The sequence below is a fragment of the Lontra canadensis genome, unplaced genomic scaffold (assembly GCF_010015895.1).
Source record: "Lontra canadensis isolate GAN:19392208 unplaced genomic scaffold, GSC_riverotter_1.0 scaffold2, whole genome shotgun sequence".
NCBI classification, from domain to species: domain Eukaryota; kingdom Metazoa; phylum Chordata; class Mammalia; order Carnivora; family Mustelidae; genus Lontra; species Lontra canadensis.
The window spans coordinates 1,083,097-1,104,151 of NW_022630996.1; the positions used below are offsets into that span (position 1 = coordinate 1,083,097).

Below are 21,055 nucleotides of genomic sequence, written 5' to 3' on the forward strand. Positions count from 1 at the left end.
TAGGTAGATAGGACCTATACAACTTAGTCTATAAAGCTCTCAGAAAATTATATTAACTCATAGTTGAATTTAGAGCTGAAATTGGTAATAATTGCCTTATGGTTTAGATGCTGATTTCATTTAAAATGTGTTCTCTGATTAAAAACCCCAAGGCATTAGTTGGACAATTAAGAAGTAAATAGTTTACTGCACAAATGCTGTCCAAACCACAGATAATGAATTAGAGCTGGGTAAGGAAGTTTTGATGATGATGATAATGAAAAGATATGAGTAAGAGGTTCTCATTTCAGAGATCATATTACAGACCATACTACAGAATCCAAAATGAGGACCAGTGCTGGGATGGATGTTTATAAACATGCACATGTACACGTACACGCACACGCACACACACACACACGCACACACAGTGACGAGGAACTCTGGCTCTGAATCACACAATTCTAAGACGTCCATTTCCATAACCTACCAGGATTTGCTGTGGGGCTCAGAACTTAGTATCTCTGAGTTTGTTTCCTCATCCAGAAAAAAGGGACGCCGGTATTATTACTGCCCTGTGGGGTTGTTGTGAAGTCCTGGATGATGGATGAATTATTGTGTGTAATCTACCTAGAATAGAGCCTGACGCTCAGTTTGCTCGCAATAATAAATGTGGCTTCAGCTCCATAATACAGTCTTTCTGACACCTTTCCTAACATGTTAGCAATTCGTGTCTGTAGCTGGTAAGCAATTTTTTTGCTTTTCATATTTTCAGAATTTCCTATATTGAACAATATACTAAAAACCCTTAGACAAATAATAAAAAAAGGCTAAATATTTTACAAACTAAATGTTGCACTGTTGCTTAGAAGGTGAGGATACGCGTAGCCAGAATTATGAGTACTATACAGAGGTGTATGGAACCAGGTGTGGTAAGAGGGGTGCAAAGGTGGCCCCCAAGATTCCTGCCAGTGCACCTACACTCCCCACGTGAGCCCCACTCCTTGAGTATGGGGGATCGTTGAATATGACGGGTGTCTCTCCGGCAGGTAGGTCATTTGTGTGGCAAAGGTAAAGAGATTTGGCAGATTAAGCAAGGTCCCCAATCAGCTGACTGGAGTTAATCAGGTAAATATCCTGGGTAGGCATGACCTAATCAACTGAGCTCTTGAAAGACGGTCTAGAGACCAGAGAGATCCACCAATGGCCAGGCTGTGGGAGGGACTCACCGCTGGGACTGCAGCAGCCCCGAGAAGCTGAGAGCAATCCACAGCCAACAGCCAGTCAGAAAATGGGACCCTCAGTCTTAAAGCCACGAGGAACTGAACGGAAAAGGATCCTAAGCCTCAGAGGCGATCACAGCCCTGCTGACCCCTTCATTTCAGCCTGGGAGGCCCTGAGCAGGGGATGGGCTCACCTTGGCAGACCCCTGGCCGGCGTTCATGGTGAGATAATAAATTGTAAGCTGCTAAGAAAAGGAGTATGCTAGAGAAGAGACTGCTTTGCTTTGCTTTGCTGGAGGGTAGGGTACACGAGCAGGAACGGTGGGGGAGGTCCACGATACTTCCCACCAGAACCCACGCACACCACGCAGAGACTCATTTCCTTGCTGTCGGCACTTCCTCCTCAAACTTCTGAGAAGCATAGTAATAAATAAAATATTACTGGGTGCAAGTGCTTAGGAACTTGAGTAACAAGCTCTCTATAAATATTAGATTAAAAAGACATGAACAGCTTTTACCAGTATAGAGGATAATAGAATTTGATCAGCTAAATCCCAGGGCTTTATAAAGCACAAATTATGTAAACAAGCTTAATGGCTTTTTGATAAAAACTACAAAACTAGTGCTAGGAAGAGAATGGGAGGTGTTCCTGATTTGGACTTCAGACTTCACATGCCGCAGCACAGATGCCTACTTACATTTTAAAAAAATTAAACATGAATACGAAGAGAGTTTTAAAGAACATGAATTAGATTACAGAATATTGAGAAAAACACTGCTGTTGATTTATGGATACGGAGCAAGTTTCCGAGGATAATGACTGGATCTAGCTTTATTTACTATTGTTATTATTAACCATCAGGCGGAAAGAACCAAATGAAGCTTTAGATATGAAAGTTCGAGGTTTCTAGGAAAAGATGCTGGCAAGCATCTTAAAATAGAAATAGAAGCTTACTACCAATAACAGAGGTAAATACTCAAATATATGTTAGTTTATGTTTACGACAGTTGTATTTACAGTAGCAAATTCTCAGAGGGAGGATGGAAATGGAGAAGGAGGGTAACAATGAGTGCATTTCGTGCCCTTGGCTTGCGCAGAATGACTGCTGTTCCACAGAGGAATCAGGGAACACATTTCTCGGCTCAGTACCAACGCCAGGTACTCGGGACGCTCTGTCATTTAGGGCCTACCTTCCGAGCACGTAGCCCTGAACTGCAGACCCTCAAAAGAAGAACTGCAGCGTAGGACACCTGCCTCATCACAAAAAGTGAAGGGTGCCAATTCATGTCAAACTCGGCCAAGAAATGAGTAAATTCAAGCTTATTTGAGATAAGAGGATTCTGCCTCTAGATTATTTGACTGCAGGGATACTGTGATATTTTTCTTTCGTGTTCCATGGTAATAATAGAATTTGTTCTTTTTTCTCTTTTTCTTTCTTTCTTTTTTTTTTTTTTTTGAATGGAAGGGAGGGCAGAAATCCTTCCGTTCCAAAGCCTACACGTCATTCACAAGGAAACCGGAAACGCAGACACAGAGATTGCCTGAGGCGCGCCCAGCCCCACCGGGAATCTGTGCGGTACCTGCTGGGGGCAGCTGGGCCAGGCTGAGTGATGGGCTCGTCCCTTCACTAATCTGCCCTTGGCCTCCTGTGGCCCACCTCATGCAGTTGGTTACCCACAGCAGAAACCCCACAATCATGTTCCGCTCTCTCTCGTTTTCAGCCGCAGCCTGGCCGCCTCAACTTTCTAAATAGCCATGAACTCGACCCCCTCCTCCACCTGACTGCCACTTACCTTACATTCTCAGTTTTTGATGCCTGGACCACAACAGGGGTTTTCTCTCTTGTGTCCCTGTTCTACGTCTGGGTCTCCTTTGGAGAATCCCATTCACGGCTGCCAAAGTCATGCTTTAAAAATACAGCATCGCCACGAGCTGGCTTTTGCCTCAGGACCATGTCTGAACTGCTTTGCATGTTGTACAAAGCATTTTATAAGTAGGTCTATTTTTCCTTCTCCCCTTTTCCAGGCCCCACAACACCCACCTGTTCTTCAAGACTCGGCTTGTGAGTCTGCTGTTGTTGTGGGAGATTTCACTGGTCATGGAGTCTAGGGCAGCCGTCTATTCCATGGTTTCCTAAAGCTGTCTAGCCCGGCCCTTTGGGGGGCTGGTCCCTTCCAGACAAACCCCGCTCCCCGCACCCTGCCTGCTGGCACTGGCCATATTTGGGTGCATCGCCTCGTTCGTTAGGAGACATTTACATGGATTCAGAGTCATTCTCCATCCTCAAAACGTTTTGTCGTTCTCTAGGACCCAAGCAGTCACTTCGACATACATATGGGTGGCCCAGTCATCCCCAAATGCTCTTAGACATTCTTCCTCCATTTACTCTCACTTACATCCTCCTCCTACACGCTGACACGCCGCCTCATCACCAGAGACCTGATTTTTAGTGCGTTCCCGAAGGCTCTTCCCGAGATGCCTTTTCCCTGTTTACATCAACCCCTGAGTGATATTATCACTTCTCATATATTCAGATGCTAACAATTAGCACATTTCTATCTCTAACCCTCATATCCTTCTTGAAGTTTTATCCAATTGCAAAACTGGCATCTCAATTTAGATGGTATATAGCACCTCACACTTAACCATGCCAAAACTGACTTCTTGAATTTTCTCTAAATCTGTTCTTCCCTTAATTTTCTGCATGTCCCATGGCACTGTAATCCACCCGGTTACTCAGTCCATGTATTGGGGAGTTACTCTTGATGACTGTCCTTAGCCATCCTCACCCAGCCTGTCATCCACCCTGACATCATCATCACCATCAGTCATCATCTAACTTCAGAACAGATCCAGAATGCATCTCGGTCTCATCAATCCAGCTGTCACCACTCCAGTTCAAGGAGGAGATGATGCCTCCCCGGACTTTGACAAAAACTCCAGAACTGGTCTTGGTGTTTCTACTCTGCTACTCATGCCCAACCCTGCGCCCCCCACACCCAAAGGTTTTGTTCCAAACAAGACCCTCTCATTCTTCTGCTTGAAACCTCTCTATGGGTCCCCATCCCCTGCACTGAAAAATAACTGAAAACATAAAATCCAGCTTTTTTCCGCACTACCCTCCTTTCTACCTGGTGCGCTCTGGCCTTGCCCATCTGGCAACTTCTCTCGAGCCCCCTCTCAGAGGCTCACCAAGCTCCAGGCTCCAGCCATGGGGGTTTCAGCTCCTTGGAATGAAACGATCTCTTTCACGGCCTGGGGTGTTCATTTATAGGGCTCTTTTCCCCTCACCTCCTTGAGTGCTTTGTCTCTTTTCATACTTTAGATTTCGGCTAAAAGTTTGTTTCTGGAGAGAGGCATTATCTAAAATCCGACATACAAAATAAATCACTCCTCAGAATTCCATTACTTTTCTTTGTAGAAAAATTAATTATTTATTTGCTTTTTAAACATGTGTTTTATTATCAGTTGGGAACGCATTTAGTGTACCCACTTATCCTCCTATGGCACAGTGCCCAATGCATAGTATATACATAAATTAAAAAAAAAAAAACCTGGAAAAAAGGAACTTAGAGGTATGCTTAAGCACTATTTTTTTTTTTCCACAAAGACTGTGAAAAAATTCAGAATCTTTGGGGTTTTTTTGGTGTATATTATATATTTTTAATTAAACATTTTCCTTGAGGTAATGTAGATGCAACATGCAGTTGTGATAAATAGCATAGAAAGGTCCCTTGTACACTTCCTTCACTTCCGCCAATGGTGCCACCACGCAAAACTGCAGTACAGCATCACAACCGAGATACTGCCGCGGGTACAGTCAGGACCCTAAACACGTCCAATGCCACAGAGTCCCTCATGGTGCCCTTCTGCCACCATGCCCACTTCGCTCCCACCCCCATCCCTCCTTCACCGCCAGGAGTCATTAATCTATTTTCCATGTCCGTAATGTTGTCATTTCAAGAATGTTATATAAATGAAAATCAGACAGTATGTAATCTTTTGAGATCGGATTTTTTTCACTCAGCCTAATTCTCTGGAGATTTATGTCTGTTGCATTGGATCAATTGTTCATTCTTTTTTATTGTCAGAGAGAATTCCATGGTATGGATGTACCAAGTCTGTCTACCCATTCACCTGTCGAAGGGCATCTAGGTGCCTTCCATTTTTTGGCTATTACCAATAAGTCTGCCATGCTCCTCTGCGCACAGGTTTCTGTGTGACTCTGTCTTCATTCCCCTGGAGTAAATGCCCACCAGGGCGACTGAGGAATCATGTAGTAGGTGAGTGTTGAGTTTTTAAAGAAACTATCATTCAGAATTGGGGATGAAAATAAGGATGATTTGCAAGAGGCATTACGAAGAAGAAATTGAGAATGTAACAAAAGCAGCTGAGATGACCAAAAGATATCAACAGGTTGAAATCATGGAACCAATCAAACAATAAAATACTCTAAAAGGGAAAGACCTCAAGTCCTCCCTTATGATTCAATATGAAACATAGTGAGGATAAAGGACACGTTACTTATTTGATAATGTTAAACAAAACTTGGAGACCTCACTTGACAGTCGTGTGGTCATGAATATTTGGAGGAACTTCTTGTCCAAAAATCAAGGGAGACTCCCTTCTTCCTGTCAGGCCCTACTTTAATTGTGTTTTCATTTCCTTTATCTTTTTAGTAACAGAATTGGAAGTTTAGGATTCCAAAAAATAGATCTACATCAGAAGTAATTTCAACAGTGTCTTTAGTTTCTACCTAAATCTACATCAGATATTTCCTGTCAGGGAGGTCCCTTTCCTTATAGTTTTCACTATGTCTGTACAAGTTTACAGCTCTCCCCCATCCCACGACATCTGTAGAAAGAAGAAAAAAAGCCTGATCACTGCCAAGACATTGCTTCTTCCCCAGAGAAGATGTCTTGCTCCCATTTTAAAAATCTGTGATATATTCAACAGTGATAATACCAAATTACATCTGGGCCATTGAGATGTGGGAGGGCTCTATTTTTTCCCAGAAAAGTTATAAAGTAAGGCTTATGTACCTTCTCATGACATAGAGTGGTAGATATATCAAGACTTCATAGAATTGCTCATGCCGTCATTCCTTCCTCTTCTTCAACATCTATCTCTTGGAACTGCAACAGCCCAAACCAAGCTATGTGGTACCATACTGTCCTAATGATGTCAAGTTCATGTTCTTTCCAGCTGAAGAAAGGGCTGATGGGTGGTTAAAGGCCAAAGAATGCCTGCTGGCCTTCAGTGTCCCTGACATACTAGTGTTCATACCTATCTTGAATGATGAAAGAAAAAATATTCTACCTGCAGAAAGTGGTACTGTACACTTCACTGTCCAGACTGCATTGAGCATATTGGCTTAAACTATAATCGTATCTTTTATATATTAGGAGAAACAAAAATCAAGATTCTTATAGATTAAATCAAGTTCTCACAGATTGTATTTTAGTTCAACTAAGATTAAAATGAAGATAAGTAAGAGAGTACGTGAGTGCACTGACAAGTCCAAAACCCAGTAAACTCTTAAACCAAGCTTTCTGATGAGCAGGTTTCTTCTCTGGGTCACACATAGTTCTTGGCATGGAAGGCTATTTTTGGGAAGATAGCTCCCATGTTACCATTTACTCTACATGCCTTCCATACTACACTCCCGTCCTCATCATTCCACCTCTGCTCTGGGCCATGTATAGCTTCCTGATGTTGCTCGAAATTCTCCACAGGGTCTGCTTACCCACAAAGCTCTTCAGGATTCTCCCTTTGAGCAGCACAATCCTAATTCCACTTAGCACCTATGTCTGGGGATGTCACTGGAAAAAGATGTAACTGCCCATTGACCTGTGAGCTGACCCCAGGCACTCCAAGGCTTCTCATCCATTCCCGTGAGCCTGGAATGGAGTTCCACTTGCCTTTTTCTCTTTCAGGGGCTGTTCCAAGGACACAAACTTGTAATGGTGGTGTGGTGTTGAGGACACCTGTACAGCGTATGTGACTGAACGCAGGTGAGGCGTCTTCATATACTGTTAAGATTATGTTGCCATCAAGACAAGCCTCATATATAAGTTCCCTGTGCTTATTAAAACTGCTACCTACCAACTTGGAGGGGCCTCTTTCTTGGGTCTCTCCCAGCCCTCTGAGTACAGGGGCTGTTTTAGATCACACCTGGCAAGTTCCCTGGAGGGTTGTGAACCAACAAACTGAATCAAAGTCTTCAGCACAGACACATTTAGTATGAACGGAAAACAAAAACAAAAACAAAAAGGCCCATAAATGATTCTAAAGCATTGTCTGATTTAAGAACCACTAGATCCCCAACCAACTTGTGTTTCAATCTTACCTAAATAATATAAGTAAGATATTTAACTGTCTAATCCTTTAAAAAATATAATACCTTACTCCCTGTAACCTTTATTGAAAGTTTACCATGTGTCAGATAATATGGGAAGAACCATATGTATATTATTTTATTCCATTTACATAAGAATGCTATGTGGTAGATATTATTATTAATCCATTTTATAGATAAACATACCGAGCCTTATTGGGTTTAATACAGTTAATAAGGTGCCTGTGATTATATACCTGGTGACCGATGGAGCTGGGATGCAAACCCAGGTCGTCTAAGTAAAGAATTTATCATGGTACCTGACAGATAGTGTGCAGATCATGTAGTAATCATTCTAAGTAGCATCACATCACCATTACTGTTATAATCAGATACTTAAGGAGTTTCCATCAAATGCTGGTCCTCTCCTGGAGCCGGTAAGTGGTCCATGCCTCACACTCTTCTCCTTTAGAGGGCAAGACATTACTAAGTGTCTGACAGAAAATCTACTCTTAGAGATCTGAATATTTTACACATTGTGGGAGTTTACCAGAACCCATAATTTCATTTCATAACTCCAAAATTCAATACGGAAGTGAAGAAAAACTAGGTTTTCTTCTGTTGCAGAAAATTCCAGATACATCTGAAAGCCATGGGTGCTGCCAAATGGGATTTCTGTCCAAAGAAAGCCTCCTCCTGTTAACTACAGGGCCCGGGGGAGATCGGGAGGGGTCCATAAGCTCCCCCTGACATGGGCAGTGTGTGGACAATCGAGCAGTGACACTCAGTTCCTCAGTCTCAGTTGCCGGTGGAGGAGGCTGCCGCATGGCCAGCTCTGCCTGTGGACTTCCCCCTTCAATTGCACTTTCTGAGTTTTTCCCCTACATGTTTGTATTTTAAAATGTTCAAGTCAGAAGGTAGAGTTTAAAAAGAACAGATTAGAAGATTTTATTGCTTTAGAAACACATTTCACCATTTCACTGAACAAATCCAACAATATTTAGCTTATTACATGTTGTGAAAAGAACATGGTGCAGAAGAAACCAGACTTGAGTGATACTGTTCATGATCAACATAGAAAAGAAAACGTCCATGAAACATCAATACGGCATAGTTACCTGTCATGTTGCAGTAGACTTTCAGAGGCCCCAGAGGTCCACTGCCATCAGGATCTATCCAGTAGTAATTGGACGTCTGGCCCAGGTGTTTGTAGGCTTCACAGGAAGGCTCATAGATCGCTAGAACAGAAAAGCCTACATGAGCACAGTGCAGAGCAAATGGCTCCCCAGGTGCGTGCCCCAGCCACCTCCAATACTGGCCAGAGCTGCTGAGCAGTATATCCTCTGGTTAGAGCGAGTGTTCTTTTTATCCACAAAGATAAATTTTATCTTTTTTAAAATTTAAATTTTAAATTCATGATTTGGTTCTTACTCTATGTGCGTTTCTGACCCAACAAATATAGCAAGTTCCTGCTATGGCTTTATAGTCGGGGAAAGGTCTAAAACCATCAATACGTTGTTAAATAAATGTATTATTTGTTGCATTAGGGATCGCCGAAATAATATTTAATCTGGAGTTATTTATAGATATGACTTTATTCTGAAAGGCCATAAATATGGGCTATTTTGTTGGGCTATCGACTAAGAGAAAAATCTTTCTCACACATACATACATACACACACATACACACATGCACCCTTTTTTTGCATAGATAGTATACATTTCCCTCAAACAGCATGAAGTTTCTAATCTTCCTTTATTTCAGGAAAAAGAAAAGAATGTCCCTGCTTCATTTTGTTACAGGTATTCTAATTACATCCCATCTAGTTTGTGTAGAAGGCTGACATCAAGGTAATTAAATTATAAGTTCTTTTCCATTGTTTTTCTTTTTGTTCCCATCCTCCTGACATTTTCTTTTTTTCACAGTGACTGCACCTGTTTTCCAAAGTACAAAATGGACATTTGCATATCTCCTTTGTCGTTATAATTTCTAGAATACTACTGGGAAGACTTTTAAAAACAGCTCCATAGTGACATTTAAGATGACTTTAAAAGATCGCTTTACAAAACTGAGAACTATTTCTGGTAAAGAGCTATCATCGGATGCACAGGTAATCGAGTCTTTTGGTAAAGAGCACTGGAATTCACACTGTGAACTGTTGTTCATTAACAGCAGATCCGCTTCTGGGACCTCTCTTTTCCACTTTTTGCTTCCATGTTCTATGTGCTGCCATTGGGCTGCCCCTGGTTTCCTCTCGAAAGATGTTAGACCTCAAATTCAATTTCACGTCAACAACAACATACTAGGCTAAAACAATTCTCAAATTCTTTGTTTTACTTAATCCTCTTTTCCTCCCTTCCTTCTGCAAATTCTGAGTACCTACATGTGCTGAGCAGGGGATTAGGCAACGCAAATACAGATGCGAGCACCCCAGATAAAGGACCCGTAGGGTTTGCTCACTAATTATTTTGGTATTACTCATGCATAAGGTGTCCCTGGAAGGGGATGCAGTTGGAAATCCAGGCAGAGCTGACATGTCTTTCATCCAAGTGTGATGATTAATATGTCCAATTTCAATCTCTCAAGTCTCTTACTTGGATAATAAACTATGGTTGCTCTAATTTTTAATGCCGTGTCAAGTAGCATACTGCAATAAAGGGCAGGGAGGAAGATTTTTAACCTCTAAGCAGGAAGATGCTATAATTAGATGTAGGCTTTAGAAAGAAAACTCCTATAGAAAAACAATAGATTTTAGGGAAATGATTCAGAAATTCATGAGCACACGTAGGCTGTCATTGCCATAGGCCAGGTGAAGGGTGACCAGTTCCATATGAGACTATGAGGAAGGATGAAGTAAATGGGACAGATTCATGTGTTTTTTAAATCAACTAGAGATGGAGACCAGGTGGGTATAAGTAGTTAGGAAGAAGGAGAGTTCAGAATGACCTAAACTCACAATTTCTAACTGCCTTACTCATTTTTTGCAACCTCTCTCCAGATAATTGCAATTTCTGTGTGTAGCTCAAAATGATCCATAATGTCAAGTTATAATTCTAAAGTTTTCCTTTTAGTCCCTTTGGGCAATCTGCCTTTAAAAGCTTTCACATTTCTTTTTAAAATATTTAATAATTGGTCACTCTCTTTGCCCCCTGCAAACACTCCATTTTCCTTATCATCCAGTATTTGGTTGTCCTACCCAAATATCTCTTCACTTCTCACCAAATTAAGCTTTTCAGCCAATGTTAGTCTGGTCCTAAAACATTATTTTCATTATGTTAAAAAATATGTAATGATTTTTCAGTATCCACGGTATCCTAACCCAGATCACCATCTACACATACAAGACCTTCCAAAATCCTAACAGATGTTTCCTGGTTTGGGCGACTTCCCACATAAACTTGCACACTGGTGAGGCACCTTTCCCGGGGTCACTTTTTTCTGCCACACACTACAAACACCTTGATCTATTAACCTTCTCTACCATAGTTAACTATTAAGGCAGGAGTGCTAAGGAACAGGGCTCTACAATCAAACAGACTTGGGTTGAAATTCTGATTCCACAGGGTACTACTTATAGAACATTGGCAAAGCTGCCTAATCGCCTTTAGCCTTGTCTGGAGAATAGGTATTAGGTATTTATTTACAATGTAGTAATAAGAACTGGAGGACATATCAATACCCATTGCTAAACCACTCTCTCTGGGCTATGGTTAAACATTTAATAGGTGAAATTTTTATGATTAATGTAGGTCCTCCTCACAGTCCTCCTTTCTTAAGGAGACCCTCCCTAGTCAATATACCCACCTTCCTGTCCAGTCCAGGGCATTTGCTGCTCCTCTCATGCACTGTAGTACCTGATTATAGTCAATTTAGGATTTGACTGACTGTTGTTAATTGAACTTCATATATGAAAATTTTATTTCCTAACAAGACTGTGAGTTATCTGGAGGGGAGGGTCTAGAATATCTATATTTCTTTTCTATTCCATATAATCTAAAATAGCAGATTTCGTTAAAGATTTTATTTATTTATTTGAGAGAGAAAGAGAACACAAAGAGGGGAGGTAATAGGGAGAGGGAGAAAGGGTCTTTAAGCAGACTCCACACTGAGTGGGAAGCCCAACATGGGGCCCAATCCCAGGACTCTATCTCAGGATCTCATGATCACGGCCTGAGCTGAAACCAGGAATTGGACGCTTAACAGACGGTGCCACCCAGGCGCCCCAAACATGGTAGGTGTTTAAGAGGAGCATCAGAACTGATGAAAGCATGATCTGATGGTAAGAAGCGTGCATCTAAGTAAGCATAGAGATACCCTAGCGAGGGCTATGAACCTTAACTCAGGTAACTAAGAAGCAAGTGCTGATGGCTTGTAGATGAGGGAAATCGGGGTATGTAAGAAGCTCTCTTCTTTTTCTTCCAAGTTTGACAGTTAAATTCTGCTTGACTTCCACCGAGGACAGGCCTACTAGTTGATTTGCCTCATCAACACAAATGGGAAACCAAGTATTTCAGTTCAAATGGTATCATGCGTGAAAATCACCTGGAGAGCTTGTTAAGACAGGGATTCCTGGGCCTCACCCCAAAGATTCTGATTCAGCAGAGAATTTGCAGTTCTAACAAGCTCCCAAGTGATGCTGCTGCTGCTGGTCCTGCCTGCAAACTCGAATCCTGGAAAAAAGTTAACTCCAGAAGGGTGAGCTAATTCTTTATTGATATTTAAATGTAAGTATGAGGAAGGTAGGACACCGAAAGACAATACAGTAAAATTTTAAATAAAATAAGGCCGGACTGCCACCTCATTTTACTCAAAATAATGAAGAGGCATTGTGATACAAAACCCTAAATAAAAATTCACGTGGAAAGAAATATACTAGGATGAACGCACCCACACGGTACCAGTGGTTATCTGTGAGTAGTAAGATTATGGATGATTTCTGTGTTTTCCATATTACATTATAATGTGCACAAGTTATGTTATGATTAAACATACACCCGAGAGATACATTATCTGGAACAATGGCATGGAGATAGAATGGCAAGGACACCTGGATATAATGAAATACCATTCGTTTTATAACTGAGAAAGGAATTAAGAGATTTTCATTCAAATCTCCTTTCTGGCATTTACAATATGGAAACTCCCCTTAACTTTAGTTTTCTCAGCTGTGAAACGAAGGCAACACTATCTCCTTCAACTAAGTTATCGTGATGATTAAATGAAATCACACACCCTTTGTAAAGTAAAAAGCACTGAGTATATTGACATTTTAATGCAAGAGAATGAGCTAATGGAAGCATTTCCCCTGCAGTCTCAGCCAGTTAGCTCTGGACCCAGTGGAGGCATCGCGGGCTTGCACAATCTGTGCACGTTAAGCCTGAGGAGATGACAGAGCCCAAGGGCTGAGGTGGCAGCCAGTGAAGACGTAGGCGAGCTGTGAGCAGTGATGGAGTTTTGCTAGCACACTGCCGAAGAACAGAGAGGCAATTGGGCTGATGTGGCAATAAACAGACTCATCAAGTCCATTGATTTATTGGAAAAGTAATTTTTCTCTGCTGAGACCTCTAGTCCCAAGTAAAAGTTCTCGTATTATGGTACATATTCGTAAATACATCTCAGATGTTCAGAAATACTACTATTGAACACTTCAGACTCAATTCCATAGCATGTGAAATGCCAGAAGGTGGGGAATCCTAAGTATGTTCATCATTTTAATTAAACGATGAGTGCTGTCCGTGTGACGTCATGCTAGGTACAACAGAAAATGACAAAGGACTGCTGCGTTAGTTTCACTCGGCTGCTGTAACAGATAACCAAACCTTAATGCACTGAAACAATACGAACTTACTATCTTACAGTTCTGGAGGTTAGAAGTTTGTGGTGGGTTTCATTGGGCTAAATTCAAGGTGTCTGTAGGGCGGTGCTCCTTATGAAAACTCTGGGGGAAAAATCCATTTTCTCCCCTGGCTCAGCTTCAAGATTCCACCAGCGTTCCCTGCTCATTGTCCTCGTCCCAATTCTCCATCTTCGAAGCCAGTCCTTCCCACACTCCGTTGCTTTGATTCCCTGATTTCCCTGTCACATCTGTTTTAAGGAGCCCTATGATCATTTTAGGCCCACCCAGATCATCCAGGATAATCTCATGTTATGGGCCTTCACTTAATCAGAGTCCCTTTGCCATAGATGGTTACATAGTGAAAGGTTCCACAGATCAGGATAAGGACAACTTGGGGGGGGGAATTATTTCTCTTATCACAACTGTATAAAAATATGGCAGTTCTGCTTAACAAACAGATGTTATTAAGCATCAAATGTGTTCCTAGTGTCGTTAACAAAAGAAGTATTAAGCAGAAGAATAAAGATGGAGGCATAAAGTTAAAGGTTGGTACTGAACTTTGAAGTCCGTATGGCCCTAGGCTTACAACCATCAGTAGAACACCAAACAACACATGCATACTCTGCCTTCCCCACCTCAATCAAGGACTAGGAGAAACGCTCCCCCTGGTCATGTGCAGACACTGCATGTGAGGTCTCAGAGATAGTCAACTCGCAGATGGAGGGAAGAGCCAAAGGTTGAAGAGCAAAGCTGTCCAACCAGCCTCCTGTGCAGGGAGATGAAGCCTGGTCAAGGAACGGCCAGAGTGTGGACAGAGTATGAAGGAGGAACTCCGCCCATGGAGAAGAACTCTTAAGAGTCTGAACTGCTACAAAACATGGCAACAGAAAGAAGGCCAAAAACAACAACAGCAAAACATGACAATACATTTAGTGAGCCGATTTGAGTGACTTCTTAAATATTTCGGGGCAGAAGTATTTATAGAAACAAACTGTAGGAAAGGAACTATTTGGTGGAATTGGGTGGTGACCCCATCATTGTAGGAATTTCAACATGAAAGCAAAAATAGAATAAAACTTGATAGAGATTTCTAAATTCACAAGGGGAATTTTTGTTAGGATGTGTGAGACAGATTCATTTTTTTTAAATGTGTGCATTTCTATCAAAAGAACTTATACTTCTTGATGAGTTGTGAAAAAGGAGCAGATAACACAAATGAGAGAGATAACATCTTGTTTTCTTGCCCCCAGGAGCAATTTGGGTGAGCTTGACTTTCATTCTCTTTTTGAATTCCAGGCCCCCTTCTTAAAAATAGTTTCTTATATGGCAAAAAAAAAAAAAAAACCCAAAACAAACAACAAAAACAAAAACAAAAAACCCACTTTCCATTACTTTATTTGTATTTTTTATTAATATTTGGAAAATTTATTTTCAAGTGTACATTGGAGAGATCTTTTAAATCTTTTGTAGGGTGTATAGTTATGAGTATTGCCCATTTATTGCCATTATTTTTCTATTAATTTATATTGGCTATACTATAAACAAAGACTAAAATCTTTGTTTTTTCATATTTGTTTTCCCCGTTTTTGTCTTGTAGCTTTGAATATGTACTTTTTGAAGTATAAATATATTTTATGATACATATTAAGATTTCTCCTTAAGTGTATAATATTATCCTCCACTTATGACAATAAGCTCTTGAATACCATGCTAAGCAGTGGTTAAGACATACACACCACATATGATTAAAACCCTATGGTACCTGGGAATGGAGAAGAAAGCACAGATCTGTGATTCCATACCACAGCTTCTGTTTTCACAAAAAAACCTGAGAATTTAAAAAGGGCATTGCTATGGGTTTAAATATATCCCCCATAAAAGATGTTGAAGTTCTAGTCTCCAGGACCTGCGATGGTGACCTTATTTAGAAATAAGGTACTACAGATGGTTAAGTTTAGATGAGATCACTACAATAGGCCTAATCCAACTTGACTTATAGAAAGGGGCCATTTGGACACAGAAACAGATACCTACAAGAGAAGACAATATAAAGACACAGGAAGAATGTCAACCATAAGCAAAAGAATGTCTGAAGCCACCAGAAAGAAGCTACTGGAGATGTATGGAACAGATTCTCCCTTGCAGGCCTCAGAAGGAATCAATCCTGTAGAAACCTTGATTTTTGGATTTCTATCCTCTGAAACTGTAAAGGTAATACATTTCTGTTAAGTTGGCTTATTTGTTATAGCAGTCCCGGAAAACTAATACAGACACACAGGTGCCAAGTGACTGGGCCGAGTTGGAGCTTTTCCAAATTAGAGATGATGTGGAGGCCTCTCCACCATGTTCTACTACTTTAATTTTAAGAGAGAAATGTCTTCCATATAAAATAATTATTTTTGGCTCATATGTGTAAGGTCTTATGCTAGGTGCTCTGAATAGTACAAAGCAACAGTTCTCCAGAGCTCTGCTGATGCAGATGAGTTGAGGAAGGCTCTCCTTGACCCCTTCTACATCTCATGATTTGAGATAGGCGTGTAAGCATATGGCATATATCCTTCCCCTTATTACCTTCTAAAGCATATGGATCTCTAGAAGTAGCCAAGGATGAAACATGTTAGAAAATTAATCACAAGTCAAAAATGAACACACACATAAAGGTTATCTTTGGAACATCATAAGTAGTCTTTTCCTGATTGCCCAGAAAGAGAAAAGTTCACTTCTAATGATTTGATATAGAACTGGAAAGAAGCATAAAATAATTTTATAGCTCATTTGCTAGTAAATGCTGTAACATGACATTTTGGGTATTCATAGTTTATGAATGTCTTCACTTTCCTGCTTTCTTACAGTGGATGGACCACATACTTACCATAGACCAAGTACAAGATGCTAACAAGGGAGACTGGTTTACTGGAGGCTCTACTCTTGAATTAATAAAGAAGTCTCTTAATGGAAAACGTGGATATACCACAAAATGATAAACAGCTGTTGTTAGCCCTTGAAAGGGGCCTGGGGCATATGTGAATTGGTGATATTCAGAATAGGATGGTCTCTGGGACCCTCCTTATGCTGATGCCTTTTAACCACTAAGTCACCTTCTGATCTTAATGTGTCTTTCAAAAATAAGTTTATCTACTGGAATGAGATATTTCTCATCTGAAACAATGAAATTGATTTTCCAATCTCAATCAGCCTCTAATGACTTTGTTATGAGAACCTAGTTTTTCCAGAATCTCATTATTCCTGTTAAGGCAACTATTATTGGTGCACAACCATGCTGAAAATCCAGAGAGGCAGCAGCGGCCCTGAGACCTTCCCCCCATGATGGCTCCCCAATTCTAAGACCAGGCAATTATTTTTAATCAGCAAGATGTAAGCTTCACAATACCTAGGTCCTCATTAATACCTGAATATTAACTTCACATGTTCTCTGCCTCTTTGGATTTCTTTCTTTCTTTTTTTTTTTTTTTTAAAGCTTGAATGAATGCCCTGAGTAAACTACATTATATCCCAGAGGAGCTATTGTCTCATAATTGGCATACAGCAAATGATGGTGGTAGAGAGAGAGTGGGTTTAAAAAAAAAAAAAAAAACAGATATTCTGCATGCTAATATTATGTCATGATCTTTCCATGAGTGCAATTTCTGTATGAGATGTTACTCATTATCGTCCTCTAATGGGTTCTTTCACCTGTCCAAGTCTCAAGGGAGAAAAGGTAATTTGAAAGGAAAAAAAAGGAAAAAGTTTTGATTTCTTGTTAATAAATCAATAGTTTATATTTCTCTTACCTGACCAGTCCTTCAAGAATATTCCGAAGATCAGAGTAAAATCTACACTTATCTTTTCATTTCTACTCTGTCTCTCTTACCCACATCTGTCCCATTTCTGTCTTTTTTTTTATTCTTCCCTAGTCCTTCCATTCTTGGTATTGGCTCCAAAGCACAAGTTTAAAGAAAACTAAAGAAAAATAATCTCAAACTCCGCTAACTTGGCTAATCCCAAACTTGACTAAAACTAACATTTTAATCACAAAACCACAACTCTTTGTCTCTGTGTCATCATGACTGCCATATTCCTTGGTGATATCAGTGTCCACATGGGATACTCTGTGACCTTTGCTCCACAAAACATAAAATTCACTGGTTTTTCATGAATCAGTCTAGAGAAGCTCTACTAGTATTTTCTTATTACTTTTAGGTTACAGAAGACTAAGTTGAGGGGAAAAAACCCTATTAAACCAAATGGGCATGCTACAAACTCATGCTTTCTCATTTTACTAGGTCCCTACAGCAAAGCTCAACAACCCTATTAATCACTAGCTTAGATCCTATAGACACTGGCTACATTGTCTCTTCTCCATCTACTCAACCCTCTATTTTCATCTTGAACCTTATCACTCTCATTTTCACTCTGTTCTAATAATGAGACTAAGAACATAGATCCAAATCTGTTAACACCTGTATTTTGCTCCTTTGGTGTAACCTACAGGTCCTTTTCCCTTTCCCATTGCTAATTAATTAATTAATTTTCTGATATGTACTAATGTGGTACTAGATCTGGTGCTGTGTCTTATACTAGAAATAAGCAAAATGAACAAATCATAGATCCTGGCTCTGAGGAATTCTCTGTCTAATGTATGGGGTAGGTGTGGGGAGAAATAAAATGCTGTATAATTAGCTGAATGTTATTTAAAAAAAAAAAAAGATACAAACAAAATACCCAAACACTTTATATAAGGGACTGGACAACTTAGGACAATCTGGTAAGGCTTCATTTGTGAAGTCACTTAGAGCTGAGTGTTCAAGGATGAGTAGGAGCTTGCCAGGAAGAGAAGAGAAGGACTCTTCCTCACTACTCCTTTCCAATCCAAGTTATTTCATGCCAGTCTTCTGACACTTTAAGAGAATTATTTCCTCGATTTTCCATCTCTTTTTTTCCCACTAGCTCCATCTTCTTTGTTAATTAGCACCCGTCTCCTCTACCTTGGGTAATGGAGGGAAAAAAAAAAAATACACATGCTGCCCTCTATCCTGTTTGTCAATCTAACCTAAGGGAACTTCCCTTTTTCAGCACTTACACCTGAACCCCCTTGAGTCAGAAAACTATCACTTCTGCCTCCCTTTTGAGAATGCCACTGATGACTATGCTGACTTTGACTAAGTCCTCCCTCTGTGATTTCAGGAGAGGTGGTCAGTGTTGACTATCCCCTCACTGAAACTTACTCTTCTCTGCCTTTCTGTGTCCTCACACTTGTCTGTCTGACCCTCTGACCACTCTTCCACTGTGTCCTACACTGTCATTTTTCTTTTCCTGGCCTTTAGAGAGAGCTGTTCTCTGAGGCTTGTCCTCAGTGCTCTGTTCCTGCCATCTGCCCAGAAGAATTAGTTCACTACTCCAGGACTTTTGACCTAAAGAAAGGCAGAGTCAGAACTGGGACACAGGAATTCCAGCTACAGAATCTCTGCTCTTAAGCTATGCTGAACTGTCTATACTTAATTTCATCATTATATATATATATATTTTTTTTACTATTTTCATATTTATATTTCCTACTTTTGCCATTTATACTCTTATGATCATTCTCAAGAAAAAGGCACATTTTGTTCTTACTGTTGGAAGACAGTTTGGGAAATGGTATGTTTTACTAAAGTAGAGTCTCCTGAAGGGAGTGCAGATTTTTCAGTTTTATATCTGTGTGTGTATGTGTGCTGAGGAAAAACAATGGAGTGAGAAATTCTCCAACTGTTTTTAGCTAAACAAGACTAAGTTTAACAACAACAACAAAAACAACAAATCTGGCTCTGATTAGAGAGCCAGAGCAAACTTCAGTCATTTTGAGTGAAACTGTCCTTGCAATTCAAGTAAAAACAGAGGAAGGAGTCAAGATGGCAGAGAAGTAGCAGGCTAAGACTACATCAGGTAGCAGGAGATCAGCTAGATAGCTTATCAAACCATTGCAAACACCTACAAATCCAACGGAAGATCAAAGAGAAGAGGAATAGCAATTCTAGAAACAGAAAATCAAGTAAAAACATAACTATATTTTATACTACTTTACAGCTAAAAAATGTTTTACTATTGTTTATCTAATTTAATGAATGAGGCAGTATAACTGATTTTAAATGCCAAATGAAGCTGTTGGAATTTAATGAGAAATAAACTACTGAAAAATATGAGTACTGAAACTAGAAAATGAAATAGATCAACTATGTCTCCCAGTGAATCATACCCACCTCCATGCATACTCTCGCATCATTTCCCCGACCCTCCACCACTGATTCTGGATCTGATCATGTGACTTGCTTTGTTAAGGAGACATTAGCAAACATGACATGAGCTTAGATCTACAACGTTGTTGGCCACTTAGGCTTACCTTTTCTTGCCCTTGAGAACACTTCTGCCCCCATGGGAAGAAACCTGAGCTAGCTTACTGCAGACACATGGCCCCAGTGAGAGAAGGATTAACCACCAGACTTGTAAGGCTGTCATAGATGATCCAGTCCCAGGTGAGCTGCCATTTGGTGGCACCTGCTTGAATTACCACTGCTGAGACCAGCAAAAGCAATGTCCAACAGAACCTAGCCCACGTTGCTAACTATTATCATGGGCAGATAAAATCGATGTTGTTTGAAGCCACTGAGTTTTATGGAGGTTTGTGAGGCTGCAAGATAATGCAAACAGTGAGTCACACACTCAGAGACATGTCCTCTTGGCTTTGATTATTTTACTAAGATGGGATCACACAAGGTACAACCCAGTTTATCCAACAATTGCCTGCTGAAGGTCTTTGCTTTGTTTCTAGATTTTGCTACTTCGGCCGCACTGCAGTGAGTATCACTGATTGGCAGTAGACAGACTTGTGGGTGAGGATAGGGGTTGATGTCCTGAGGCACAGACAGAGCTGAGGGCTCTGAAGAGCTTTAAGGACCTGGCAGATGTTTTAATATTTAATTTCTTTTAAAACTAGAGGGGACAATGAACAGGAATGGGATAATAATGAATCCATTCTGGATTATAGTCATCTTTACATCAATGCAGTCATAAGAAGCAAGGAGGGGCAAGATGGTGGAGAAGTAGGAGACCCTGTTTCAACTAGTCCCCTAAAGTGAACTAATTATCTACCAGAATACTCTGAACACCCATGAAATCAGCCTGAGATGTAGGATTATATACTTCTGGATCTCTATGGGGGCAGAAGACTCCAATGGAGAGGTAAAGCAGAGTGGGAACGATGGGACTGATAGTGAAAGATAAACAGAAGTGGGGGGGAGCCACCAGAAGTGACCCATTGGAAAGTAATATCCCAATACGAGAGTGCCCTGTGACTGGGGACCAGCATTAACTTGGAGTCTGGTTAAAAGCACCCAAAAAGAGCAAATGATCTTAAGGGGCAACTGGTAGAATCAATGTGGTTATAAAATATATTTTATATTTCTATGTGTGTGCATTTAGTGCAGGGGGAAAAAAAATTCATACAGGTAAAATGTTCCTAAGGCCCATGAAAGTCATGCTGTGACCCTGGAAATAGGTCTTGCTTTTCTTTTTTCTTTTCTTTTCTTTTCTTTCTTTCTTTTTTTTTTTTTTAAATTTCAACAGATATTTAAGGATTGCTTTTTGAAAGTCTGTAACAATTGCCATTTTTACCAGAAATGAAGGAAGGTAGCCTTTTAACTTC

The 21,055-nt window shown here is 40.4% G+C and overlaps 1 protein-coding gene across 1 annotated transcript in view; it reads right to left on the bottom strand.

Annotated features, from left to right (window-relative positions):
• CNTNAP2 (contactin associated protein 2) overlaps positions 1 to 21,055 on the bottom strand; it is a 1,928,204-nt gene that overhangs the window by 688,783 nt on the left and 1,218,366 nt on the right. Inside the window, exon 12 of the mRNA XM_032866749.1 lies at positions 8,659 to 8,778. Coding sequence (XP_032722640.1) covers positions 8,659 to 8,778 — 120 coding nt within the window. The remainder of the gene's footprint in view (positions 1 to 8,658; positions 8,779 to 21,055) is intronic.